This window comes from Anomaloglossus baeobatrachus, chromosome 3 (assembly GCF_048569485.1).
Source record: "Anomaloglossus baeobatrachus isolate aAnoBae1 chromosome 3, aAnoBae1.hap1, whole genome shotgun sequence".
NCBI classification, from domain to species: Eukaryota; Metazoa; Chordata; class Amphibia; order Anura; family Aromobatidae; genus Anomaloglossus; species Anomaloglossus baeobatrachus.
Window position 1 is genome coordinate 101,720,561 of NC_134355.1, and position 27,854 is coordinate 101,748,414.

At 51.0% G+C, this 27,854-nt stretch overlaps 1 protein-coding gene across 3 annotated transcripts in view; it reads left to right on the forward strand.

Moving 5' to 3' along the window:
• USP34 (ubiquitin specific peptidase 34) overlaps positions 1–27,854 on the forward strand; it is a 386,361-nt gene that overhangs the window by 242,348 nt on the left and 116,159 nt on the right. For all 3 annotated transcript variants that reach the window (XM_075339351.1, XM_075339349.1, XM_075339350.1), the window contains 3 exons: positions 2,130–2,283; positions 2,634–2,712; positions 9,865–9,918. In XM_075339351.1, the coding sequence (XP_075195466.1) occupies positions 2,130–2,283; positions 2,634–2,712; positions 9,865–9,918 (287 nt within the window). The remainder of the gene's footprint in view (positions 1–2,129; positions 2,284–2,633; positions 2,713–9,864; positions 9,919–27,854) is intronic.

A 27,854-nucleotide genomic window follows, 5' to 3' on the forward strand; every position in this document is an offset into this window, starting at 1 on the left:
GCGTACGTTCCTACAGGGGGTTTGCCATATCGTACCCCCGTACAAGCGGCCGTTAGATCCATGGGATCTGAACAGGGTACTAGTTGCCCTCCAGAAGCCGCCCTTCGAGCCTCTGAGGGAGGTTTCACTTTCTAGACTATCACAGAAAGTGGTTTTTCTGGTAGCAATCACATCTCTTCGGAGAGTGTCTGAGCTAGCAGCGCTGTCATCCAAGGCTCCTTTCCTGGTCTTCCACCAGGACAAGGTAGTGCTGCGTCCCATTCAGGAGTTTCTCCCGAAGGTGGTATCCTCTTTTCATCTTAATCAGGATATCTCTTTGCCTTCGTTTTGTCCTCATGCAGTTCATCGGTATGAGAAGGATTTACATTTGTTAGATCTGGTGAGAGCACTCAGAGTCTACATTTCCCGCACGGCGCCCTTGCGCCGTTCGGATGCACTCTTTTTCCTTGTCGCTGGTAAGCGCAAAGGGTCGCAGGCTTCTAAGGCCACCCTGGCTCGATGGATCAAAGAACCAATTCTTGAAGCCTACCGTTCTGCTGGGCTTCCGGTTCCATCAGGGCTGAAGGCCCATTCTACCAGAGCCGTGGGTGCGTCCTGGGCATTGCGACACCAGGCTACGGCTCAACAGGTGTGCCAGGCAGCTACCTGGTCGAGTCTGCACACTTTCACCAAACATTATCAGGTGCATACCTATGCTTCGGCGGACGCCAGCCTAGGTAGAAGAGTCCTGCAGGTGGCAGTTGCCTCCCCGTAGGGAAGGGCTGTCTTCGCAGCTCTAACATGAGGTATTCTTTACCCACCCAGGGACAGCTTTTGGACGTCCCAATCGTCTGGGTCTCCCAATGGAGCGCCGAAGAAGAAGGGAATTTTGTTACTTACCGTAAATTCCTTTTCTTCTAGCTCCTATTGGGAGACCCAGCACCCGCCCTGTTGTCCTTCGGGATTTTTGGGTTTTTCTCGGGTACACATGTTGTTCATGTTGAACGGTTTTTCAGTTCTCCGATGTTACTCGGAGTGAATTTGTTTAAACCAGTTATTGGCTTTCCTCCTTCTTGCTTTTGCACTAAAACTGGTGAGCCAGTGATCCCACTGGGGGTGTATAGCCAGAAGGGGAGGGGCCTTACACTTTTTAGTGTAATGCTTTGTGTGGCCTCCGGAGGCAGTAGCTATACACCCAATCGTCTGGGTCTCCCAATAGGAGCTAGAAGAAAAGGAATTTACGGTAAGTAACAAAATTCCCTTCTTCATTACCGACTGTTTCTGCAGCTATTTCAAGCGCACGTGTGCTGTTCAAATCGCTGCAGAAATTTCTGCAGGGACAGAACGCAACATGGGCACATAGCCTAACAGTGATTTTATCAAAACTACACTAAGCAGCCCAGTAAGTGACACATCACTGGAATTAGGATCTCTGCATATATATGTTATGCTGCTCTCAGATTAGGTGGCAAAAACCTGGTGACAGATTCCCTTTAAAGAGGACTTGTGTGGTCTCCAAAAATGTCTGTTTTAGTAAACACTTGTTCTGCTTCGTTATTTCTCCTATAAATTAATAAATAGCACAATGCAGAGTTTTTAGAAAAGATGATTCTAAGCCAGCGTCGGTTCTTCTAGGTACATGTGCACACAGCTTTGAAAGGAACGTGGTAGTGAGAGGGTTCCAAACATTTGGGTGGCTAACCACATCTCTTCTGAGGGTGTAGAGGGTGTAGGCTTGTGCAAATCCTTTAGTCTTTTCCTGTGACCCCAGACTCGAAGATGTTAAGATCAGGGCTCTGTGGGAGCCATATCATTGCTTTCCTCGCTCCTGAGGTGCCTTCCTCCTCATCCACTGCCAGAGTTTGTACTTCCAGGACATAGTAATGACGTGCAGAAAAGGCAGACAAGTAGGCTGAGCTGTAAGTGATTTTGTGGCCACTTGAATGCAATTTTTTCTTTTACAGGATTGAAGCTAAATTTCTTTAATAGTGATAAAAAATGTGAAAGAAACAAGAGTTCACTTTCAAGCAAAATAGAAAAATTCCCTTTTAACAATCCCATTGATTGGGTTTCAGCCTACCGCAGCAGCTGCCTCCAGTATATATTATCCATGCTGTATACCGCTGTGTTTTAATGGTGTAACATTGTAGGTTTAAAAGAAGATGGAGAAGAACTGAAGGAAACTGAGAGCTATGAGTACGATTTAATCGGCGTCACTGTCCATACTGGTACGGCTGATGGCGGTCATTACTACAGCTTCATTAGAGACATTGTCAACCCACACGCTTACAAAAATAATAAGTGGTAAGTTGTCCGATTCTCCAGCACAGACCGGATACATATTGTATCAGGGGGAATAATGTAACCAAGCTCTGAGAAATGTCATGCACATCTGTGAGCGAGCCCAAACAAGCAAAGCCAGTTATCTCAGCAGAATTATGCATTCATTTTAAATTGTTATATGGGGTAACGCTTGCTGCCTATTTCATACTTAGATAGATGAGCTATGTTCCACCTATGACCACTCCTCTCCCTGAGGCAGCATTAATAGCTTTTTCTTTTTCCTGATATTTCTTTAGACGACTTATGTCCTGAGAAGACAACCATCCATAGTACCCTATAAGGTGCCTCATTTTTATTGTTCTTTATCTTAGGTATCTCTTTAATGATGCTGAAGTGAAGCCCTTTGATTCGGCTCAGCTTGCGTCCGAATGTTTTGGTGGGGAAATGACGGTAAGTTCACTTCACAGCTCAACGGGCACAGACTTTCTGATGATATGCAGACCATCTTCTCTTACAGCAGCATTAATCTCAGTTATCTGTGAGGCTCGGCATTGTAATGAATTTGGGTCGGACCAAATAAAATTTAGTTATAAAAGATTATTTAATAACTGATCAGTGACTTATTTATTTTAAGTGAAGGGCTGTGCTGTGAATTTTAAATTCCATGGGTCTAAAATATGTTTTGTTATATATAGTGAATTATTCACATGAGCATGTAAAATGTCTGTAAGGCTAACCATCACCTATACTTAGCATAGGTCATTAATATTAGATCAGTAAGTATCTATCTGGTTCCCCCACTGATTATCTGAATGAAGTAGCACAGCTTATCAGAACTGGCACAACTCTGCGCATTGTGTAGTAGTTCTGAATGTTAGGTCTAAGACACACGGCATGAAAATCGGAGTGATAGGAATGTGATAAAACATCGCATTCCACTCGGACCAATATTAGCCTGTGTGTCCGCACCAATGAGCGATTATTTTCTGAGCTCTAATCGGACCAAGAAAATAATCGCAGCATGTTGAGGGTGCAATGCGATCCTTGTTTCGCGCCCATTCAAGTCTATGGGGCGAGGGAAACATCGCACTGCACTTGCAGTACATCGGTGTACCACGAGTGCAGGGCGAGAATGGCAATAGTCAGCAACGGAGAACAGAGGGAGATAAATCCCTCCCTCCCCTCCTAAGAGCCGGCCCGCCCCTCCTCAGCGCTGACCCACCCCCCGCAGCTGTAGTCCGCCCAGCCCGCCCGCAGCTGTGGTCCGATCGCAAGATCGAACCTCATTTGCAGTGACTCTCGCATGACACTCGGCTCCCGCTGATCCCCGGCCTTACTGCAGTCCTCCCCTATCATAGAAATTGAAGGGAACTGCCGCTTCAGTGTCCCATGCCCCTGTCAGTCAACTGACCGTAGTTGGACACCCACCAATCTGATATTGATAGCATTTTTTAAGAATTGGTTATTAAAATCCCCAGAAAATGCTTTTAATTTGTCAGGTTGAGGGGAGGGGTAGCTGCTCTGGCCAGAGTCTGGAGCTGCTTTAGATTCTAACGCTTTCTTATTCTTTCTGGTTTATGGACACTGATTGTCAGAAGATGACTGTGTCGTAGGCAGCTGATCATCTTGATTTCTTTATCGTTCCTATGGGAGACCCAGACATTGGGTGTATAGCTTCTGCCTCCGGAGGACACACAAAGTACTACACTAAAAAGTGTAGCTCCTCCCTCTGAGCCTATACACCCCTTGGAGAACCAGATCTAGCCAGTTCATTGCTTTGTGTTCAGGAGGCATACATCCACACATGCATTCTCATCTGATTTTTCATTTTTGGAAAGATTTTGAAGAAAAGCGGGTCCAAGTCTGGACCCCCGGCATGTCCCTTCTCACCCCACTGTGTCGGCGGTGCTGTTAAGGTTGATTCCAAGGCCGGAGCCTTACATGCCGCGCTCCTTCACCATCCCTCGGGCTCTGGCTTGAAGTGGGAGCCAGCACGGTTCTCCATGCTTTGCAGGAGACCGGTCTCCATCCGCAGCCCTTCAGGATCCTGCTGGACGGAGCACTCATCCCCAGGGACATGGCCCTGCGTCTCAGCAAGCTAAGTACCTGAGACGTTTATATTCTGGGGGTCCCTGTACTTTATTATGTGGGGAGATTGTGCTGAGTTAGTTTTCTGACATTTCCGGCCGGTTCTCTGGCTGTCGCCTGAGAACCGCGCTGAGGGTGCCTGCGCGCCGGCCGCACCGCTCAAATTTAGGCCCCGGCTTCGCCGGAGGCCTACTTTCGGTTTCACTGCCCTCGCATGTCATTCATGCAGAGGGACAGTGTGGCTCCGCCCAGCGGCCGTTCTGCACAGGGGAGGGACACTCCTCACTGAGTACATGTCTCCTCCCCTGTAAGTCTCTTTGGCCCTCCAGATCCCGCTCTCAGGGTTGGTCCCGCCCCCTCTCCTCGCTCCGGCGCCATTTTATCAGCGTTTTCTCTGCAATCAGCACTGGCTGCAGCATCCCTGCTGAGGTGCTTGGGGGTCCGGGCTTCGGGATCTGGAGGGCACACAACACCGCTCCAGCGGTCTGGTAAGCCACAACCTCTGGTTGTGGGCCTCTGTATATACTCTCTGGGGGTCACTCTGGCAGAGCCCCCACTTCAGCAGCATGTCTCACACGAGGAGCAAGGCTCCAAAGCTATATTCAGTATGCACTGCATGTAAGCTAGTGCTGCCTGAACCGAGCACATATCCACATTGTGATGCCTGCTCTAAACTGACAATGCCTCAGCCTGCAATCGCACCCACAGTGGTCTCTCCGGCTGCTCCGGCTCCTGTGGCTGAACCCCCGGCTTGGGTAGAATCCTTCTCTAGGTCAATATCCCAGTCTTTTGCCGACTCCATGGGACAGCTGTCCCGGACTTTGCTGAACATGCATCAGCCCCCTTCAAAGGGTGCCTCTGCTGCTAGGGCTCTCTCAGCGGAGCTCACAGAGGATTCATCATCTGGTCCCAGACCCCGTCCTCCTAAAAGGAGACGCAGGGCTCCCTCTCCTTCCTCGTCCCGCGGCTCTGTTTCAGAAGCTGACTCGCCGGACGAGGAGGATGCCTTTACTGGGGGCTCGGAGGCTACCTCCATGTGCCCCATTGATCTGTCCGAAAGTGACTCAGATGTTAGTGATTTGATTGCGTCCATTAATTCTGTACTGGATCTCAATCCGCCAGTATCAGAGGAGCAACCCTCTCTGGCAGAAAAGCACCAGTTTACCTTGCCTAAGAGGACAAAGAGTGTGTTCTTTAACCACTCCAGTTTTCAGGCCGCTGTGACCAAGCCTAGGGCCTGTGCTGACAAACGCTTCCCAAAGCGTGGTTCTGATGACCGTTTTCCCTTTCCACCTGAGGTGGTCAAGGAGTGGGCTCATTCACCAAAGGTAGACCCCACGGTGTCTAGACTCTCAGCCCGGACCGTTGTATCAGTGGCTGATGGCACCTCTCTTAAGGATTCCACTGACCGCCAGGTTGACCTTCTGACCAAATCTGTATATGAGGCGGCAGGGGCCTCGTTCTCCCCATCTTTTGCAGCAGTGTGGGCTCTCAAAGCCATCTCTGCTTCTCTAGAGGAGATGCATTCCCTCACCAGGGAATCTATGCCCGAAATGGTTGCCTTAACTTCCCAAGCTTCAGCTTTTTCATCCTATGCCATGTCTGCCATGCTGGAGGCTTCTCATCGCACTGCGGTGGCTTCGGCTAATTCCCTCGCTATCCGCAGGATCTTGTGGCTTCGAGAGTGGAAGGCAGATGCTTCTTCAAAGAAGTACCTTGCTGGGCTCCCTTTTGCTGGGTCCAGGCTATTCGGTGAACAACTGGATGAAATTATTAAGGAAGCTACTGGCGGGAAGAGTACTTCCATGCCACAAACCAAAACCAGGAAACCTGTCCAGGGTAGGAACCAGTCGAGGTTTCGTTCCTTTCGTTCCTCCAACTGGTTGTCCTCTAAGCCCTCGGCCTCGTCCACTAACTCAGCCAAGGACCAGAAATCCAACTGGCTCCCAAAAGCGCGTCCACAGAAGACTGCAGGAGCTGCTGCCACTAAGGCAGTCTCCTCTTGACTATCTGTCCGCGCCAGCAACGTCCTTAGTCTGTGGCAGGCTCTCCCACTTTGGCGACGTGTGGTTTCAACACGTCTCCGATCAGTGGGTGCGGGATATCATCTCCCACGGCTACAGGATAGAATTCTCTTCCAGCCCGCCAAACAGATTTTTTCTGTCAACTCCCCCCTGCTCCAAGGCCGCCGCCTTCTCTCAGGCCGTGGCATCCTTGCAGGCCAACGGAGTAATTGTACCGGTTCCCGCCCGGGAACGGTTCAGAGGTTTCTACTCAAATCTCTTCCTAGTCCCCAAAAAGGACAGTTCCTTCCGGCCCATCCTGGATCTCAAGCTTCTCAACAAGCATGTTCAGGTGCGGCATTTTCGCATGGAGTCTCTGCGATCAGTCATTGCCTCAATGACCCAAGGGGATTTCCTGGCATCCATCGACATCAGAGATGCCTATCTGTATGTGCCAATTGCAGTTTCACACCAGCGTTGGGTACGTTTTGCAATCGGAGAGGAACATTTCCAATTCGTGGCTCTCCCCTTCGGGTTAGCCACGGCCCCTCGGGTATTCACCAAGGTCATGGCAGCAGTGGTTGCGGTTCTGCACCTCCAGGGGTTGACAGTGATTCCTTACCTGGACGACCTTCTAGTCAAGGCTTCATCCAGCGCAGACTGTCAGCGAAGTGTCTCGCTCACTCTCGCCACTCTAGCCCAATTCGGGTGGCTTGTCAATCTGCCCAAATCCACTCTGACTCCGACCCAGAGGCTCACGTACCTAGGGATGCAGTTCGAGACTCTGCCGGCACTTGTGAAGCTGCCCTTAGTCAAACAGCAGTCCCTCCAACTGGCGGTGCGCTCTCTGCTAAGGCCCCGCCGTTATTCCATCAGGCACCTGATGCAGGTGCTGGGTCAGATGGTGGCGTCAATGGAGGCTGTTCCCTTTGCCCAGTTCCATCTGCGTCCTCTGCAGCTGGACATTCTCCGCTGCTGGGACAGGCAGCCTTCCTCCTTGCACAGGCTAGTGGCTCTGTCGCCACAGACCAGGAGCTCTCTTCAGTGGTGGCTTCGGCCCCTCTCTCTGTCTCAGGGACGCTCCTTCCTGGCCCCGTCCTGGGTGATCCTCACCACGGATGCCAGTCTATCCGGCTGGGGAGCGGTATGTCTCCGCCACCGAGCGCAGGGCACTTGGACTCCGTCCGAGTCAGCCCTCTCGATCAATGTGCTGGAAACCAGAGCTGTGCTTCTAGCTCTCCTAGCCTTTCACCACCTGTTAGCGGGCAAGCACATCCGAGTCCAGTCAGACAACGCGACAGCGGTTGCCTACATCAATCACCAAGGCGGGACACGCAGCCGCCTGGCAATGTTGGAGGTTCAACGCATCCTTCAATGGGCGGAGGACTCCAAGTCCACCATATCCGCAGTCCACATCCCAGGCGTGGAAAACTGGGAAGCAGATTATCTCAGCCGTCAAACCGTGGACAGTGGCGAGTGGTCCCTGCATCCGGCAGTGTTTCAGTCAATCTGCCGCAAGTGGGGCACTCCGGAAGTGGACCTAATGGCATCCCGTCACAACAACAAGGTTCCGGTTTACGTGGCTCGCTCCCACGATCCTCAGGCCTTTGCAGCGGACGCTCTGGTTCAAAACTGGTCCCAGTTTCGTCTGTCCTATGTGTTTCCCCCTCTAGCTCTCTTGCCCAGAGTTCTGCGCAAGATCAGAATGGAGGGCCGTCGGGTCATCCTCATTGCTCCGGACTGGCCCAGGCGAGCTTGGTACCCAGACATGCTCCATCTGTCCGTAGAGGTGCCGTGGCATCTTCCGGACCGTCCAGACCTTCTCTCACAAGGTCCGTTTTTCCGCCAGAATTCTGCGGCTCTCAGATTGACGGCATGGCTCTTGAGTCCTGGATCTTGACGGCTTCTGGTATTCCTCCTGAAGTCATTTCCACTATGACTCTGGCCCGGAAGTCTTCCTCGGCCAAAATCTATCACAGGACTTGGAGAATTTTCCTGTCCTGGTGTCGCTCTTCCGGCCATGCTCCTTGGTCTTTTTCCTTGCCGACCCTTCTGTCCTTTCTACAGTCCGGTCTGCAGCTAGGACTATCCCTCAATTCCCTCAAGGGACAAGTCTCGGCTCTGTCAGTACTGTTCCAGCGGCGTATCGCCCGGCTGGCTCAAGTGTGCACCTTCATGCAGGGCGCGTCTCACATCATTCCGCCTTACCGGCGGCCCTTGGATCCCTGGGACCTCAATTTGGTCCTCACGGCCTTGCAGAAACCCCCCTTTGAGCCTCTTAGGGAGGTTTCTTTGTTTCGTCTTTCACAGAAAGTGGTCTTTCTAGTGGCCATAACTTCCCTCAGGAGAGTCTCTGATTTGGCTGCGCTCTCTTCGGAGTCACCTTTTTTGGTTTTTCATCAAGACAAGGTGGTTCTCCGTCCGACTCCGGACTTTCTCCCTAAGGTGGTTTCTCCTTTCCACCTTAACCAGGACATTTCCCTGCCTTCCTTTTGTCCGGCTCCTGTTCATCGCTTTGAAAAAGCGTTGCATACTCTGGATCTGGTACGGGCGCTTCGGATCTATTTGTCTCGCACCGCTGCTCTTAGGCGGTGCACCTCTCTTTTTGTGCTAACCACAGGTCGGCGTAAGGGCCTCTCTGCTTCTAAGCCGACCTTAGCTCGTTGGATTAGGTCGACCATTTCCGATGCCTACCAGTGTTCTCGGGTGCCTCCCCCGCCGGGGATCAAGGCACACTCGACCAGAGCTGTCGGTGCCTCTTGGGCTTTCAGGCACCAGGCTACGGCTCAGCAAGTCTGTCAGGCTGCCACATGGACTAGCCTGCATACCTTTTCAAAGCACTACCAAGTGCATGCTCATGCTTCGGCAGATGCGAGCTTGGGCAGACGCATCCTTCAGGCGGCTGTTGCCCATTTGTGAAGTTAGGCTCTGCCTACTTCTCAGTTTTTCTGTTTATTGCCACCCAGGGACTGCTTTGAGACGTCCCAATGTCTGGGTCTCCCATAGGAACGATAAAGAAAAAGAGAATTTTGTTTACTTACCGTAAATTCTTTTTCTTATAGTTCCGTATTGGGAGACCCAGCACCCTCCCTGTTGCCTGTTGGCAGTTTCTTGTTCCGCGTGTTTTCACCGGCTGTTGTCGTGGACAGAGTCTCCGGTTGTTCCGGCTCTTGCTCTGTCTTTACTTGTGGGTGGCTATTCTCCTTCAGCTTTTGCACTAAACTGGCTAGATCTGGTTCTCCAGGGGGTGTATAGGCTCAGAGGGAGGAGCTACACTTTTTAGTGTAGTACTTTGTGTCCTCCGGAGGCAGAAGCTATACACCCATGGTCTGGGTCTCCCAATACGGAACTATAAGAAAAAGAATTTACGGTAAGTAAACAAAATTCTCTTTTTTCCGACTTTCAGATACTTCTCTTTAGTGTAACAATATGTAAAAAACATATGTTAAACATAGTAGCAAATGTAGCAATGAAAATAATGCAGTTATGTCCTCTTTTTTTTCTTCCATAGACCAAGACGTATGACTCTGTAACAGATAAATTTATGGACTTCTCTTTTGAAAAGGTATGTGAAGATGATCCATGTAATTTCTGGCTATGTGCACATGTGCTGGATACACACCAGTTTGCCATCTATAGTTGAGTGGAAAAGTCCACAGCGATTTATAGTCACTGCAAAGGGGATAAGATTTGAGAAAATGTCATCGTGCTGCAGCAAAAATAACTATGGAAATTGATTTATGCTGCAGGTTTTAAATTGCTCCTCCGGGGAGATAAAAATTCTACTGTCGCTGCTTTCATAGACTGTAAAAATGAGATGCACAGCGCTGTCCTATATCCTTACAATGCCTGTAATTCAGTGTGACCTGGCAGATGCTCTCTGCTCCCTCTCCCTCATCAGGGGGGGGGTGGCCTGCTGCCTGCGGTTAGTGACAGCCCCCTGATAATAGCTGCTTCTCTGCAATCCAAGAACAGGATGGCGTGGTGGCCATGGGTCACACAGAATTACAGGTATTGTGAGGCTATAGGACTGCACTGGGCATATCCTCTTTATAGTTTGAGGGCAGTGACAGTAGAATTTGTATCTTCTCAGAGTACCCTTTTAAAATATACATCATGCAGATTGTTTTATGAAGGTTTTCACTGAATGTCTCATTTACAAGTCATAGTGGAAAATCTGCAGCAAGAATACATGGACATCGTGGGGAAGTGAAATGAAACAAAAATACATTCTTGGAGTAACCATTGTTTTAATTTTAATAAATCAATAAAAGCCATGACAATACAAAACTTTGTAATATATGTTATTAGAGAAATCTGCTTAAAATTGTCAGTTCACAGGTAAAAGCTGTATTTAATGAAGACAGATTGTTACATTATGGAGATAGATGGCAGTTGGTGCTGATGAGATTCTATGTCGTAGGGAGGGGAGGAGCTAGAGGCAGAGCACCGCCCCTCCTCCCGTAATGATAGAATCTCAGCAGTGACAGCTGCCATCTGTAGCCTCAGTATTGTAGTATGTAAATGATTTCTAAGTCCTGCCAGAGACAGAAGATTTCTCTGATGAGATTATTACAAAGTTGCTTATTCTCATGTGTATTATTGATTCATGAAATAAAAAGGAAAACAATGGTTACACTTCTAAAGACTCCAGGCAAAGCCAATACACGGAGGCTGATTTACTAAAACTGCCTAACTTAAGTAGTGCAGATATAAAGTATACAGTCATAAAATGTGCCCAACTTATTAAACTAGGTGGTGCTATTTGATATACTGTATTTGTTATCCTTACACTGTTTAGTCTAAGCTTTGTACAATCTAATAGTTGGATGACTTTGGTCCAGAAAGTTCTGTCAAGTTGGGGCACAGTTTATCCAAACTCTTGACATAATCTATGCCACAGACCATTGTTCATTGTATACATTTTTTTGTAATAAAACACAAATGTGGTGCAAAGCATGTAAGACCATTTTATTTGGTGCAAATTAAGTCAGAATTTTGATACATGTAGTTTCGTAAATTGACGCCTTTTGTGCTGTGCTTAAAGGTAATCTACCACCAAGTTTTTGCTTATTAAGAGTAGCATAATATATTGCACGAGAGCCTGATTCCAGGAATGTGTCACTTATTAGTCTTTGTGTTGCAGTTTTAAGACAATATTTTATCAGCTGGAGATTATCACTACAGGACTACATATCTTGTGCAGATCAGTTTAGCTAATCTATGTAACCCCACCACTGATTGGCAGCTTGCTGACAATTCAGGGTACACAGTGCTCTGCCAATCAGGGGTCTGGGCAGGGGTATACACAGCTTAGCTCTGCTACATGTACATCAGACAAAACAGGTAATCTATAAAAACTACAGCAAGCAGCCCAGTAAGTGATACATTGCTGGAATCAGGCTTTCCTGCCCTTGCTGCACTCAGATTATATAGCAAAAAAGTGCTGACAGATTCCCTTTAATGCTGGACCGAGGTAGCAGAGTGCAATCCAAGGATCCAACAATCGCCAGAGAGGTCATGCTCCTTCCCATCAGGCATTCAATATCCTAATAAGGGATAATAAGATTAGAATTTTGTGAACGCATTAATCCCTTAACGGCCCATGACATACTGGGTACGTCATGGATCGTGTGCAGTTAATCCCCGCCCCCTGCCGTGTGCAGGCGGCAGCGATACACGCACATATCGGCTGTTTTCAACAGCTGATGTGTGCCTTCTAGTCGCGGGTGGAATCGCTTTCACCCGCGGCCATTAACCCCTTACATCTCGCTGCCAAAATCTGGCAGCGAGATGTATATGCGCGCCGCCATGACAGTGACTTACCCCGCCCCCATCGGAAGTCACGTGACATGATCACGTGACTTTTGGTGGTTGCCATGGTAGCACAGGGTCATGTGATGACGCTTGTAGCTAACATGAATCACTTCCTCTCAATGCCGGAATACAGCATTGAAAGTAAAGCACCAAATCTGCAGTTCTCAGCTCTGTAGCTGTGATCAGCAGATAGTGCAGAGCGATCGGATTGCTGATCGCTATAGTCCCCTAGAGGGACTAGTAAAATAAAAAAAAGTTAAAAAAAAGTTTTAAAATTTTTTAAAAAAAATAAACCTAAAAGTTCAAATCACCCCCCTTTAACCCCATTGAAAATTAAAGGGTTACAAAGATAAAAAATATACACATTTGGTATCGCCACGTTCAGAAATGCCCGATCTATCAAAATATAAAATCAATCTGATCCGTAAACGGCGTAGCGGCAAAAATTTTCCAAACGCCAAAATTACGTTTTTTGGTCGCCGCAAATTTTGCGCAAAATGCAATAACAGGCAATCAAAACGTAGCATCTGGGCTAAAATGGTACCATTAAAAACGTCAGCTCGAGACGCAAAAAATAAGCCATCACTGAGCCATAGATCCCGGAAAATGAGAACGCTATGGGTTTTGAAAAATGGCGCAAAATGTGCACCACTTTTTTTTGGTCAAGCTTGTGAATTTTTTTTAACCCCTTAAATACAAGTAAACCTATTCATGTTTGGTGTCTACAAACTCGCACCGACCTCAGGCATCACATAGATACCGTGTTTCCCCGAAAGTAAGACAGTGTCTTACTTTCTTTTTACCCCCAAAAGTGCCACTATGTCTTACTTTCGGGGTATGTCTTATATTGGAAAAAATCCCACAGCAATCGCAGCAAGTCTCCATGCAATGTACCGTATGGGGACTTGCCGCGATTGCGCCCTAAGTGTACCGCAAGTTAAGGAAACTTAACCACCAGCGGCTGCACATGAGGGCACTGAGGCTGCGTGATTTTGTATGTTGTCCATGGTCCTGATGGACCACGGACAACATTACTGCAACATTTCAACATTTCTCGGTAGCCGAGCGTTCAGCTGAGCGCCAGACCGCCGGCATGTGTCAGCTCTCAGCTGAGCGCTAAGCCGCCGGCATGTGTCAGCTCTCAGCTGAGCGCTTTGCCGCCGGCATGTCAGGGCGCTCAGCTGAGAGCTGTCACATGCCGGCGGCATGTCAGGGCGCTCAGCTGAGCGCTCGGCCGCCGGCATGTCAGGGCTCTCAGCTGAGAGCTGTCACATGCCGGCGGCATGTCAGGACGCTCAGCTGAGCGCTCGGCCGCCGGCATGTTAGGGCGCTCAGCTGAGCGCTTTGCCGCCGGCAAGTCAGGGCGCTCAGCTGAGCGCTTTGCCGCCGGCATGTCAGGGCTCTCAGCTGAGAGCTGTCACATGCCGGCGGCATGTCAGGGCTCTCAGCTGAGCGCTCGACCGCTGTAACTGTACTGTAAAGAAGAAAAAAAATAAATAAATCTTTACTACGTCTTACTTTCGGGGTACGTCTTACATTAGCCGACCCCCCCAAAACCCACACTACGTCTTACTATCGGGGGTGTCTTACTATCGGGGAAACACGGTACATCAGTTTTACCATATAGTGAACATGGTGAATAAAATATCCCAAAACCTATTGTGCGATCACACTTTTTTTCTTTATCGTTCCTTTGGGAGACCCAGACCATGGGTGTTTAGCTTCTGCCTCCGGAGGACACACAAAGTACTACACTAAAAAGTGTAGCTCCTCCCTCTGAGCTTATACACCCCCTGGTAGCCAGTCCTAGCCAGTTTATTGCTTTGTGTCAGGAGGCATACATCCACACATGCATTCTCATCTGATTTGTTTGACTTTTGGAAGAGTTTGAAGAAAAGCGGGTCCATGTCTGGACTCCCGGCATGTCCCTTCTCACCCCACTGTGTCGGCGGTGTTGTTTAAAGGGGTGATTCACCCATTTTTTTTATTTTCTGTAGGAGTTCTACTTACCTTTCTAGGCGTTTTCTCCATTGGCTTCTGTTTCCAGTTCTGGCACTGAGCGGCGCTCTCCTGCACGCTCAGTGCCGGTCACATGACCCCCTGGAGCTGTGGCCGCCAGCATCCTCTGACGTCCCGGCATTTCCGGGCTCTCAAACAAGACGGGTACGTCAGAGGAGGCTGGCACCACTCACACTGAGTGACAGGGCTGTGGGCGGTAACTACCGCACATCACAGCCCAGCATCGAGGGGAGGATCCGGAGGACGTCACTGTGGAGCCGGCTAGAGCCCTGCAGATGGTGAGGCACGGGGCGCCAGTGTGCAGTACGGGGGGGGTGGTTCTTCAGCTGAATCCCCCCCTGCACGTAAGTATGTGATCACACTGTCCACCCGCCCGCTCTGCTGCAATGTCAGGAGAGCGGCCGGTGTCGGGCAGTGTGATCATCTGCTCCTCCCAGCAGCAAGACACTGACAGGCATGTCACCGCTGTGCTCTGCCACCTGTCCTGCTGCATGGGACCAACTGTCTGCACTCTGTCACCTGCACCACAAGTCACAGAGTGGAGACAGTTGGTGACATGTAGCATCCGGTCACCTGCACAACAAGTACCTGAGTGGAGACAGTGACATGCTCTGCTCTGACACATAGTGTGCTGCATGTCACTATCTATCTCTGGGACTTGTTGTGCAGGTGACCGGATGCTACATGTCACTTAACTGTCTCCACTATGGGACTTGTTCAGGTGAGAGTGTATACAGTTGGAACAATGCAGCAGAAGTCACAGAGTGGAGCAAGTTAGTGACATCTGTCATCCGGTCACCTGCACAACAAGTCCCAGAGTGGATACAGTGACATGCAGCACACTGTGTCAGAGCAGAGCATGTCACCAACTTGCTCTGCTCTGTCATCTGCGGTGCTGCATGTCACGTTTTTGCCGTGATTTGGTGCGTTTTTTGCTGCGTTTTTGCTCACTGCGTTTTTAATCAGTGCACAATGCCATTAAAGATTGTTGATGAGAAAAAAAAAAAAGATCTGATGTCATTTCCTTATTCAAAATGTTCATTGTATGCAGGAGAGCAGACAGCAGCTGCAGAACTACTTGGCTCAGCATCCTCCATTCACTAGTGTATGCAGGAGAGCAGACAGCAGCTGCAGGACTACAAGGCTCAGCATCCTCCATTCACTAGTGTATGCAGGAGAGCAGACAGAAGCTGCAGAACTACAAGGCTCAGCATCCTCCATCCAGGAATGTATGCAGTTTTTTACCCAAAAAGGAAAAAAAAAAATGACATGGGCTTCGCCATATTTTTGTATGCTAGCCGGGTACAGCAGGCAGGTACGGGCTGCCCCCAACCCCCAGTTGCCTATTTTTACCCGGCTGGGAACCAAAAATATAGAGAAGCCCTTTTTTTTTTAATTATTTCATGAATTTCATGAAATAATTTAAAAAAAAAAAATGACGTGAGCTTCGCTTTATTTTGGTGTCCAGCCTGGTACAACAGCCACCCCAGAAAATGGCGCTTTCATAGAAGTGCCATCTTCTGGCGCTGTATCCAACTCTTCCAGCTGCCCTGATGCCGGGTGGCTAGCTTGGTAATAATGGAGTTAGGGCTAGCTGTATATTATCAGCTAGCCCTAAGCCCGAAATTCATGGTGTCACGCCAATATTAGACATGGCCACCATGAATTTCTAGTAATGATAAAAAAAAAAAAACACAACACACAGAAAAATATTTTCTTCAGCGCTCTATTGGGAGACCCAGACGATTGGGGTATAGCTACTGCCCTCTGGAGGCCACACAAAGCACTACATTAAAAGTGCAAGGCCCCTCCCCCTCTGGCTATACCCCCCCGTGGTATCACGGGTACTCCAGTTTTAGCTTTGTGTGCGAAGGAGGTCAGACATTCCATGCATAGCTCCACAGATTTTAGTCAGCAGTAGCTGCTGACTAGTTCGGATGGAAGAAAAGAGGACACATATAGTGTCCCCAGCATGCTCCCTTCTCACCCGTGGATGGTGTTGTAAGGTTGAGGTACCTATTGCTGGTACAGGGCTGGAGCCCCACATGCTGTTTTTCCTTCCACATCCCCTTGGGGGCTCTGTGGAAGTGGGATCCTGCCGGCCTCAAAGCTCTGACGCCGGGCTCCATCCACAGACCCATTAGAACCTGATGGATACGGAGCAGGAGTACCATCAGGGACCGGGCCCTGCATCATACAGGTACTCTGTGTCCCCGGCAGGCACAGACACACTCCGGGCTGGCTGGGTGTTGTAGTGCGCCGGGGACCGTACACTGAGCTGGTGTTCCTACAGTTTCTGGGGGACTTTGTGTTCTGGGAACGCAGCGCCGACCCTCACTGGACCAGGCGGCGCTGCTGTGACTTGTGGTGCGCCGGGGATACGCCGACCGCGCTTTTACGGCGGCGGCGTTTATAACTCTAGTCCCCGGCTTTTGGGCCTAGGACGCCGGCAGCTCCGATCGTTCCCGCCCCCACCCTGTCAATCAGGGTAGGGGAGAGACGCTGTTTCACGGCAGCGAGGAGGGCTGGAGCCTGATTTACATGCTCCAGCCCTCTCACTAGGCACAGAGGGAAGCAGGCTTCCCGCTCTTGGTCAGGAACGCCCAGGGCCCGCCCCCCTTCTTCTCTCAGGACGCCGGCAGCCATTACATGCATGTCTGGCTGGAGGAAGGACGCAAGGCTCTGGGAGACCTAGACTGAGGGGCTTTGGAAGACCACACACCCGCTCTTAAGCGGGCGGTAAGCGGCTTTTCAGCTGGCCCCTCTAGTGCCTCAGTGTATGTTAGTGTATTGTGTCACTGGACATAGATATTTATTGATTTCTTGCACTGTGAGGTCGCTTCCTGGCTGAATACCCCAGATCGCTCTGAGGAGGCAGCAACATGTCATCCACAAGACGCAAGGCTGCCAAGGCTAGGGCTGTGTGCACTGCGTGTGCTGCATGTGGGGCTGCTCTACCAGCAGGCTCCAAGGACCCCCATTGTGTGCAATGCTCAGATCCGGTGCTGCTTCGCCAGCCGGAGTCAGGAGAGATAGTGACCCAGGCTGAGACGCCTGTAAGTCCTGCCCCGGTGTCGGGGACAGACTTTGCAGTTTTTGCGGTTAATATGTCTGTGACTATGGCAAAAATCCTGGAAACTTTGCAATCCATGCCTGGGGCTCAGTCTATGGACACGGCGAGGTCTATGTCCTCTAATCCTCCGCAGTTGGATTTAATCCAGACTGCAAGGGGGTCCCCCGCTTCTCAGGATGAGTATAATGAATCAGATGATTGCCCCAGCCACCCCAAGCGGGCTCGCTGGGAAAGACCCTCAACGTCATCACACTGCTCAGGGTCTCAGCGCAATCAGTCTCCCTGTGATGTGTCTGAAGAGAGTGATCAGGAGTCTAATCCTGGAACCCCTCTCAATCTGGATACCCCGAATGGGGACGCCATGGTAAACGATCTTATCTCAGCCATCAATAGGCTGTTAGATATTTCTCCCCCAGCCCCTTCAGCAGAAGAGGCAGCGGCAGAGCAGGAGAAATTTCGTTTCCTCTATCCCAAGCGTAAATTAAGTGCTCTGTTGGATCACTCTGACTTCAGAGAATCAATCCAGAAACACGACGCTCATCCAGAAAAGCGTTTCTCTAAACGTTCTAAGGATACACGTTATCCTTTCCCCCCTGATGTGGTCAAGCGCTGGACCCAGTGTCCAAAGGTGGACCCCCCGATTTCCAAGCTTGCAGCTAGATCCATAGTTGCAGTGGAGGATGGCGCTTCACTTAAGGATGCCAATGACAGACAGATGGACCTTTGGTTAAAATCTGTCTATGAAGCTATCGGCGCGTCGTTTGCTCCAGCATTCGCAGCCGTATGGGCACTCCAAGCTATTTCAGCTGGTTTAGCAAAAGTGGATGCTATCTTACATCCAGCGGTGCCGCAAGTGGCGTCCCTTACCTCGCAGATGTCCGCGTTTGCGTCTTACGCTATCAATGCGGTCCTAGAATCTACCAGCCGCACCTCAATGGCGTCTGCCAATTCGGTAGTTTTGCGCAGAGCATTGTGGTTAAAGGACTGGAAAGCAGATGCTGGTTCCAAAAAATGTTTAACCAGCTTGCCTTTATCTAGAGATAGACTGTTTGGCGAGCCATTGGCTGACATCATTAAACAGTCCAAGGGTAAAGACTCCTCTTTACCCCAGCCCAGATCAAGCAAACCTCAGCAGAGAAAGTGGCAGCAGAAGTTTCAGTCCTTTCGAGGTTCGGGCAAAACACAATTCTCCTCGTCCAAAGGGACTCAGAGGACGCAAAGAAACTCAGATTCCTGGCGGGCTCATTCACGCCCCAAGAAAGCAAATGGAGGAACCGCTTCCAAAGCGGCTACCTCATGACTTCCAGTCCCCTCCCTCCGCATCTCCGGTCGGGGGCAGGCTCTCCCGCTTTTACGACACTTGGATGTCACATGTCAAAGACCGGTGGGTGACAGACATTTTGTCGCGCGGGTACAGAATCGAGTTCAGTTCTCGTCCTCCAGCTCGGTTCTTCAGAACCTCCCCACATCCAGACCGTGTAGATGTCCTGCGGCAGGCGGTGGACTCCCTAAGAGCGGAAGGAGTAGTGGTTCCTGTACCGTCTCAGGAACAAGGGAGAGGGTTTTACTCCAATCTCTTTGTGGTGCCAAAAAAGGACGGCTCGTTCCGTCCTGTTCTGGACCTAAAACTGCTCAACAAACATGTGCACGCCAGACGGTTCCGGATGGAAACCCTCCGTTCTGTCATTGCCTCAATGTCTCAAGGAGACTTCCTTGCCTCAATAGACATCAAAGATGCTTATCTCCACGTGCCAATTGCTACAGAACATCAACGTTTTCTACGTTTTGTGATAGGAGACGACCATCTTCAGTTCGCAGCTCTGCCATTCGGTCTGGCGACAGCCCCCCGGGTCTTCACCAAGGTCATGGCGGCGGTGGTAGCAGTCTTGCACTCTCAGGGACACTCGGTGATCCCTTACCTAGACGATCTACTTGTCAAGGCACCCTCTCAAGAGGCATGCCAACTCAGTCTACAGGCTACGCTGGAGACTCTCCAGACTTTTGGATGGATCATCAACTTTCCAAAGTCAAATCTGTCACCGACACAGTCACTAACGTATCTTGGCATGGAGTTCCATACTCGAGCAGCGAGAGTGAAGCTTCCGCTAAACAAGCAGCGGTCTCTACAGACAGGGGTGCAATCTCTCCTTCAGGGCCAGTCGCACCCCTTACGGCGCCTCATGCACTTCCTAGGGAAGATGGTGGCAGCCATGGAAGCAGTTCCCTTTGCGCAGTTTCATCTGCGTCCACTTCAATGGGACATTCTCCGCCAATGGGACGGGAAGACGACTTCCCTAGACAGGAAAGTCTCTCTTTCCCAGACGGCCAAGGACTCTCTACAATGGTGGCTCCTTCCCACCTCATTGTCTCAGGGAAGATCCTTCCTGCCCCCATCCTGGGCAGTGGTCACGACAGATGCGAGTCTGTCGGGGTGGGGAGCAGTGTTTCTACACCACAGGGCTCAGGGGACGTGGACTCCGCAAGAGTCCACCCTTCAGATCAATGTTCTGGAAATCAGGGCAGTGTATCTTGCCCTACTAGCCTTTCAACAGTGGCTGGAAGGAAAGCAGATCCGAATCCAGTCGGACAACTCCACAGCGGTGGCATACATCAACCACCAAGGAGGGACGCGCAGCCGGCAAGCCTTTCAGGAAGTCCGGCGCATTCTGAATTGGGTGGAGGACACAGCATCCACCATCTCCGCGGTTCACATCCCAGGCGTAGAAAACTGGGAAGCAGACTTCCTCAGTCGCCAGGGTATGGACGCAGGGGAATGGTCCCTTCACCCGGACGTGTTTCAGGAAATCTGTCGCCGCTGGGGGGTGCCGGACGTCGACCTAATGGCGTCTCGGCACAACAACAAGGTCCCGGCATTCATGGCGCGGTCGCGCGATCAAAGAGCTCTGGCGGCAGACGCCTTGGTGCAAGATTGGTCGCAGTTCCGCCTCCCATATGTATTCCCGCCTCTGGCACTCTTGCCCAGAGTACTACGCAAGATCAGATCCGATTGCAGCCGCATCATACTCGTCGCCCCAGACTGGCCGAGGAGATCGTGGTATCCGGATCTGTGGCATCTCACGGTCGGCCGACCGTGGTCACTTCCAGACCGTCCAGACCTGCTGTCTCAAGGGCCGTTTTTCCATCAGAATTCTGCGGCCCTGAACCTGACTGTGTGGCCATTGAGTCCTGGATCCTATCGTCAACAGGCTTATCCCAGGGAGTGGTAGCCACAATGAGACAAGCTAGGAAGTCAACTTCTGCTAAGATCTACCACAGAACGTGGAAGATTTTCTTAACCTGGTGCTCTGCTCAGGGAGTGTCTCCCTGGCCATTTGCATTGCCCACTTTTCTGTCTTTCCTGCAATCAGGGTTGGAAAAGGGCTTGTCGCTCAGCTCCCTTAAAGGGCAAGTCTCGGCACTATCCGTGTTTTTTCAGAAGCGTCTAGCACGTCTTCCTAAGGTGCGCACGTTCCTGCAGGGGGTCTGTCATATTGTGCCCCCGTACAAGCGGCCGTTGGATCCATGGGATCTGAACAGAGTACTAGTGGCTCTCCAGAAACCGCCTTTCGAGCCTCTCAAAGAAGTTTCTTTTTCTCGCCTGTCACAGAAAGTGGCGTTTCTTGTTGCGATCACATCGCTTCGGCGAGTGTCTGAGCTGGCAGCTCTGTCATCCAAGGCTCCCTTCTTGGTGTTCCACCAGGACAAGGTAGTGCTGCGCCCCATTCCGGAGTTTCTCCCTAAGGTCGTATCCTCGTTTCATCTTAATCAGGATATATCCTTGCCTTCCTTTTATCCTCATCCGGTTCACCGGTATGAAAAGGACTTGCGTTTGCTAGATCTGGTGAGAGCACTCAGGATCTACATTTCCCGCACGGCGCCCATGCGCCGTTCCGATGCACTTTTTGTCCTTGTCGCCGGTCCGCGCAAGGGGTTGCAGGCTTCTAAAGCCACCTTGGCTCGATGGATCAAAGAACCAATTATAGAGGCCTACCGTTCTGCTGGGCTTCCGGTTCCTTCAGGGCTAAAAGCCCACTCAACCAGAGCCGTGGGTGCGTCCTGGGCATTACGGCACCAGGCTTCGGCTCAACAGGTGTGTCAGGCAGCTACCTGGTCGAGTCTGCACACTTTCACCAAGCATTATCAGGTGCATACCTATGCTTCGGCGGATGCCAGCTTAGGTAGAAGAGTCCTGCAGGCGGCAGTGACATCCCCGTAGGGGGGGGCTGTTTTGCAGCTCTAACATGAGGTATTTCTTTACCCACCCAGGGACAGCTTTTGGACGTCCCAATCGTCTGGGTCTCCCAATAGAGCGCTGAAGAAGAAGGGAATTTTGTTACTTACCGTAAATTCCTTTTCTTCTAGCTCTTATTGGGAGACCCAGCACCCGCCCTGTTGTCCTTCGGGATTGTTTTTGCTGTTTGCGGGTACACATGTTGTTCATGTTGAACGGTTTTTCAGTTCTCCGATGTTACTCGGAGTTAATTTGTTTAAACCAGTTGTTGGCTTCCTCCTTCTTGCTTTGGCACTAAAACTGGAGTACCCGTGATACCACGGGGGGGTATAGCCAGAGGGGGAGGGGCCTTGCACTTTTAATGTAGTGCTTTGTGTGGCCTCCAGAGGGCAGTAGCTATACCCCAATCGTCTGGGTCTCCCAATAAGAGCTAGAAGAAAAGGAATTTACGGTAAGTAACAAAATTCCTTTCTTTATTAGAAATAAAACACAACACAATTAGTGACTCCATCTTTATTGAAATAAACCCCCTTCGCAGTAATCCTGGGTTAGGGTCCCGCGCCGTCCAATCCGGATCCAATATCATCTGATCGGTTTGCTGGAAGGCAAAGCGATCAGATGATGTGTCAGGTTAAAGGATGTGCATCACATCATACATCAGCTGATTGTATAAAAGCCGATTATACAATCAGCTGATGCATCAGTAGAAAAAAAATAAATAAATAAATACATACTCACTTATGTGCTGATTACCGGCAGCTCCTGCAGCGGAGTCTGATCCTGGCCCATCACTGCAGGAGCTGCCGGTAATCAGCTGATGAAGTCCCCTGACGGCAGGATCAGCTGATAGCCGGCCGCCGGCACCGCGAGAATCGATCAGCTGATGCGTCAGGTGACTGCATCAGGTGATCCACCGCCAGGTCCTGCAAGCTTCGTACGTGCCCCGGGGAGACTGCACACAGCCGAAGCGGCGGTACCGAGACAGGGGCTGGAAGCAGGCATGGCACCGGGACCCTGCAGACAGGTGAGTATGACATATACACACACACACACACATACACACACACACTCACACACACGCTGTATATACGCACACACACTGTATATACGCACACACACTGTATATATACACACACACACACTGTATATACGCGCACACATACTTTCTTCCCCTGGCTGTGTAGAGCTGCTGCTGTCTCTGTGTGATTGCTCTCAGTGCACATCCACTGGGAAGAGGCAGGGAGGAGGGTTTGGGTGGGAGCAGAGTGGGTGTATTAGACACAATGGGTGTGTTAGATAAGCTAGACACGGCCCTAGAGCCACAAAGAATTCTGCGACTTGTAGGAACTGAACACAGGAAGTCAGAGGAGAGATTAACCCCATCAGAGCTGGAGCCAGCAATGAGCATGTGCTGCTAGTGTACAATAAAAGGTAATTTTGCTGAAAAAACATAATAGATGTGTTTAGCGGCACATATTAGCAAGATTTATGAGAAAAAAAAATCAGTTTTGGTAACTGGACAACTTCTTTAAGGTTGATTTACAAGGCTGCAGCATTACATGCCGCGCTCCTTCACCATCCCTTCTGGGCTCTGGCTTGAAGTGGGAGCCAGCACTGTCTCCATGCCTGGCAGGAGTCCGGTCTCCATCCGAAGCCCCTTGAGGATTCTGTTGGACCGGAGCACTCATCCCCAGGGACATGGCCCTGCGTCTCAGCAGCTAAGTACCTGAGACGTTTATGTTGGGGGTCCCGGTTCTTTATTGTAAGGGGAGAGTATGCTGTATGTGATTGTTTTAACTTTTCCGGCGGGTTCTCTAGCTTTTGCCTGAGAACCGCGCCGATGGTGCCTGCTTGTCGGCCTCGCCGCTTAAATTTAGGCCCCGGCTTCGCCGGAGGCCTAGTTTCATTTTCCTGCCCTCGCATGTTACTCATGCAGAGGGACAGGTTCGGCTCCTCCCGGCGGCCGTTCTACACAGGGGAGGGACACTCCCCACTGCTGGGGCGTCCCTCCTTCCCTGCAGGTCTCTATAGCCCTCCAGTTCCCGCTCTTTTATAGGAACGCCCTCTTCTCAGGCAGAGTTCACTCTGCTCTGGGACATCCTGCAGTCTGCATCTCTGCTGAGGTGCTGCGCTCTGGGGAATCGGGCTTCGGGATCTGGAGGGCACACAACACCGCGCTCAGCGGTCTGGTAAGCCACAGCCGGTCTCCGGTTGTGGACCTCTGTATATTCTCCCTGGGGTTCATTCTCTGCAAAGCCCCCACTCCAGCAGCATGTCTCACACAAGGAGCAAGGCTCCAAAGCTTTATTCTACATGAACTGCATGTAAGCTCCTGCTGCCTGAGCCGAACACCTATCCACATTGTGATGTCTGCTCTAACTTGGCGGTGCCACAGCCTGGAGTCTCACCCCCAGTGGTCTCTCAGGCTGCTGCTGCACCTGTGACTGAACCCCCGGCCTGGGTAGAGTCCTTTTCTAGGTCCATATCCCAGTCATTTGCTGAGTCCATGGGACTTTTGTCCAGGACTTTGATGAATATGCATCAGCCTCCCTCACAGGGTGCCTCTAATACTCTTGACAGAGGACTCCTATCCTCTGACCTCCGTCCATCGGAGCTCACGGAGGATTCATCATCTGATCCCAGACCCCGTCCTTCTAAGAGAAGGCGCAGGGTTTCCTCCCCCTCCCCATCCCACGGCTCTGTCTCAAGAGATGACTCTCAAGATGAGGAGGATGCCCTCACTGGGGGCTCGGAGGCTATGTATCCCATCGATTTCTCTGAGGGTGACTCAGATCTTGGTGATTTGATTGCTTCTATTAATTCTATGCTGGATCTCAATCCGCCAGTGTCAGAGGAGCAACTCTCTTTGGCAGAAAAATTTTCAGAGCGCTGTGACCAAACCCAGGGCCTGCCCTGACAAACGCTTTCCAAAGCGTGATTCTGATGACCGGTTTCCATTTCCACCTCAGGTGGTCAAGGAGTGGTCTCACTCCCCAAAGGTAGACCCTCAAGTGTCTAGGCTTTCAGCCCGGACCGTTGTGTCGGTGGCTGACGGCACCTCACTTAAGGATTCCACTGACCATCAGATTGACCTTCTGGCCAAATCTGTGTATGAAGCTGCGGGGGCCGCGTTTTCCCCGACTTTTGCAGCAGTGTGGGCTCTCAAAGCCATCTCTGCTTCTCTAGAGGAGATGCATTCCCTCACCAAGGAATCTATGCCTGAGATGGTTACCTTAACTGCTCAGGCTTCAGCTTTTTCATCTTATGCCATGTCTGCCATGCTAGAGGCTGCTCACCGCACTGCGGTGGCTTCAGCTAATTCTCTTGTTATCCGCAGGATTTTGTGGCTTCGAGAGTGGAAGGCAGATGCTTCTTCCAAGAAGTTTCTTGCTGGGCTCCCTTTTGCTGGTTCACGGCTGTTTGGTGAACAGCTGGATGAAATCCTTAAAGAAGCTACTGGCGGGAAGAGTACTTCCATGCCACAAACCAAGACCAGGAAACCCGCCCAGGGTAGGAATCAATCGAGGTTTCGTTCCTTTCGTTCCTCCAACTGGTCATCCTCTAAGCCTTCCGCCTCGTCCGCTAACTCAGCCAAGGATCAGAAATCCAACTGGCGCCCAAAAGCGCGTCCGCAGAAGATCGCAGGAGGTTCTGCCACTAAGGCAGCTTCCTCATGACTCTCGGCCCGCTCCAGCCACGTCCTTAGTCGGTGGCAGGCTCTCCCACTTTGGCGACGCTTGGTTAAAGCAAGTCTCCGATCAGTGGTTGAGAGACATCATATCTCACGGCTACAGGATAGAATTCTCTTTCATGCCCTTAATCAAACAGCAGTCTCTCCGGCTAGCGGTGCGCTCTCTCCTGAGGCCCCGCCGTTATTCCCTCAGGCGCCTGATTCAGGTGCTGGGTCAAATGGTGGCCTCCATGGAGGCGGTTCCCTTTGCCCAGTTCCATTTGCGTCCTCTGCAGCTGGACATTCTCCGCTGTTGGGACAAGCGGCCTTCCTCCTTACAGAGGTTAGTGGCTATGTCGCCACGGACCAGGAGCTCTCTTCAGTGGTGGCTTCGACCCCTCTCCCTGTCCCAAGGGCGCTCCTTCCTGACTCCGTCCTGGGTGATTCTCACCACGGATGCCAGCCTATCCGGCTGGGGAGCGGTACATCTCCACCACAGGGCACTTGGACTCCGTCCGAGTCAGCCCTTTCAATCAATGTGCTGGAAACCAGAGCTGTGCTTCTAGCTCTCCTAGCCTTTCACCACCTGTTGGCGGGCAGGCACATTCGAGTCCAGTCAGACAACGCGACAGCGGTTGCCTACATCAATCACCAAGGCGGGACACGCAGCCGCCTGGCAATGTTGGAGGTCCAACGCATTCTTCAATGGGCGGAGGACTCCAAGTCCACCATATCCGCAGTCCACATCCTTGGCGTAGAAAACTGGGAGGCAGATTAGCTCAGCCGTCAATCCGTGGACGGTGGCGAGTGGTCCCTGCACCCGGCAGTGTTTTAGTCAATCTGCCGCAAGTGGGGCACTCCGGACGTGGACCTAATGGCATCCCGTCACAACAACAAGGTTCCGGTTTACGTGGCTCGCTCCCACGATCCTCAGGCCTTTGCCGCAGACGCTCTGGTTCAAGACTGGTCCCAGTTTCGTCTGTCCTACGTGTTTCCCCCTCTAGCTCTCTTGCCCAGAGTCCTGCGCAAGATCAGAATGGAGGGCCGTCAAGTCATCCTCATTGCACCGGACTGGCCCAGGCGAGCTTGGTATCCGGACCTGCTCCAACTGTCCGTGGAGATGCCGTGGCATCTTCCGGACCGTCCAGACCTGCTCTCGCAAGGTCCATTTTTCCGCCCGAATTCTGCGGCACTCAAATTGACGACGTGGCTCTTGAGTCCTGGATTTTGACGGCTTCCTCCTGAAGTCATCTCCACTATGACTCGGGCCCGTAAGTCTTCCTCCGTCAAGATCTATCACAGGACTTGGAAAATTTTTCCTGTCCTGGTGTCGCTCTTCCAGCCATTCTCCTTGGCCATTCTCGTTGCCGACCCTTCTGTCTTTTTTACAGTCCGGTCTGCAGCTAGGACTGTCCCTCAACTCTCTCAAGGGACAAGTCTCAGCTCTCAGTGCTGTTCCAGCGGCGTCTCGCCCAGCTGGCTCAGGTCCGCACCTTCATGCAAGGTGCGTCTCACATCATTCCGCCTTACCGGCGGCCCTTGGATCCCTGGGACCTTAACTTGGTCCTCACGGTATTGCAGAAACCCCCTTTCGAGCCCCTTAGGCTATGTGCGCACTTACCGGATTTTGCCGCGGATTTTCCGCGGATTTGCTGCATGTTTCGCTGCAGAAAATGTTCATAACATCTCTGCAGTGAATCACCAGCAAATCCTATGGAGAAAAAAAATCCTGTGCGCACTGGGCGGAATTTGACAGCTGCATGTTTTGCTGCGGGAATCCCGCAGCAAAAACAAGTGCATGTCACTTCTTTTCCGCACATCGCTGCGGGATTTCACTCCATTGACTCCAATGTTAATCATGAAATCCCGCAGGGAATAACGCAGGCAGAAAATTCTGTGCGGTTCACTGTGTTTTCCTGCGTTATTCCCTGCGGTATTTCGCGGTTTACCTCCGGTAATGTACATCGCCTGTCTGCGGTTTTGCAGGGAAGTGATGTCATTACAGGAAGAGGAAGCAAAGCAGAGAGTAAACACAAACACATCACAGACACAGACACATCACAGACACAGATAGACATCACAGACACATAGAACACACATAGAAAGAAAACGGAAATATAGAAAACAAAGAACGTGGGCTCCGCTGCATATTTACCTTCCAGCCGAGGTAAGCACACAGCGGCGGCCCGGTATCCTCAGGCTGGGGAGGGAGAGGGGCAGGGTTAATGTCCCCTGCCTCACTCCCCCTCCCGCAGCCGAGAATATCAGCCGCAGCTGCCCCGGCACTGTCGCATACATTATGCGCAGCACCGGCGTGTCCTCGGCTCTTCTTGCCCCCGTGTAGCAGTGGCAGCAAGGTAATACAAGGGGTTAATGATGGTGGGGGACCACCGCCATTAACTCCAGGCTTGATCATGGCAGCGTCTATGTGACAGCTGACATGATCAACCCGTAAGTAAAGTGAAAAAAACAGACACCGAAAAATCCTTTATTTTAAATAAAACAAACAAGCCTCGTTCACCATTTTATTAACCCCTCCCGCACCAAAGCTCCGGCGTAATCCACTGCTCCGACGTCCTGCGCTGCTTACATCCAGCCGCGACTGTCACAGACACAGCGCTGAATGAAGACAGCAGAGGTAATTACCGGTCATTTCCCACGGCCGGTAATGTGAACTCACTGCCGACCGTG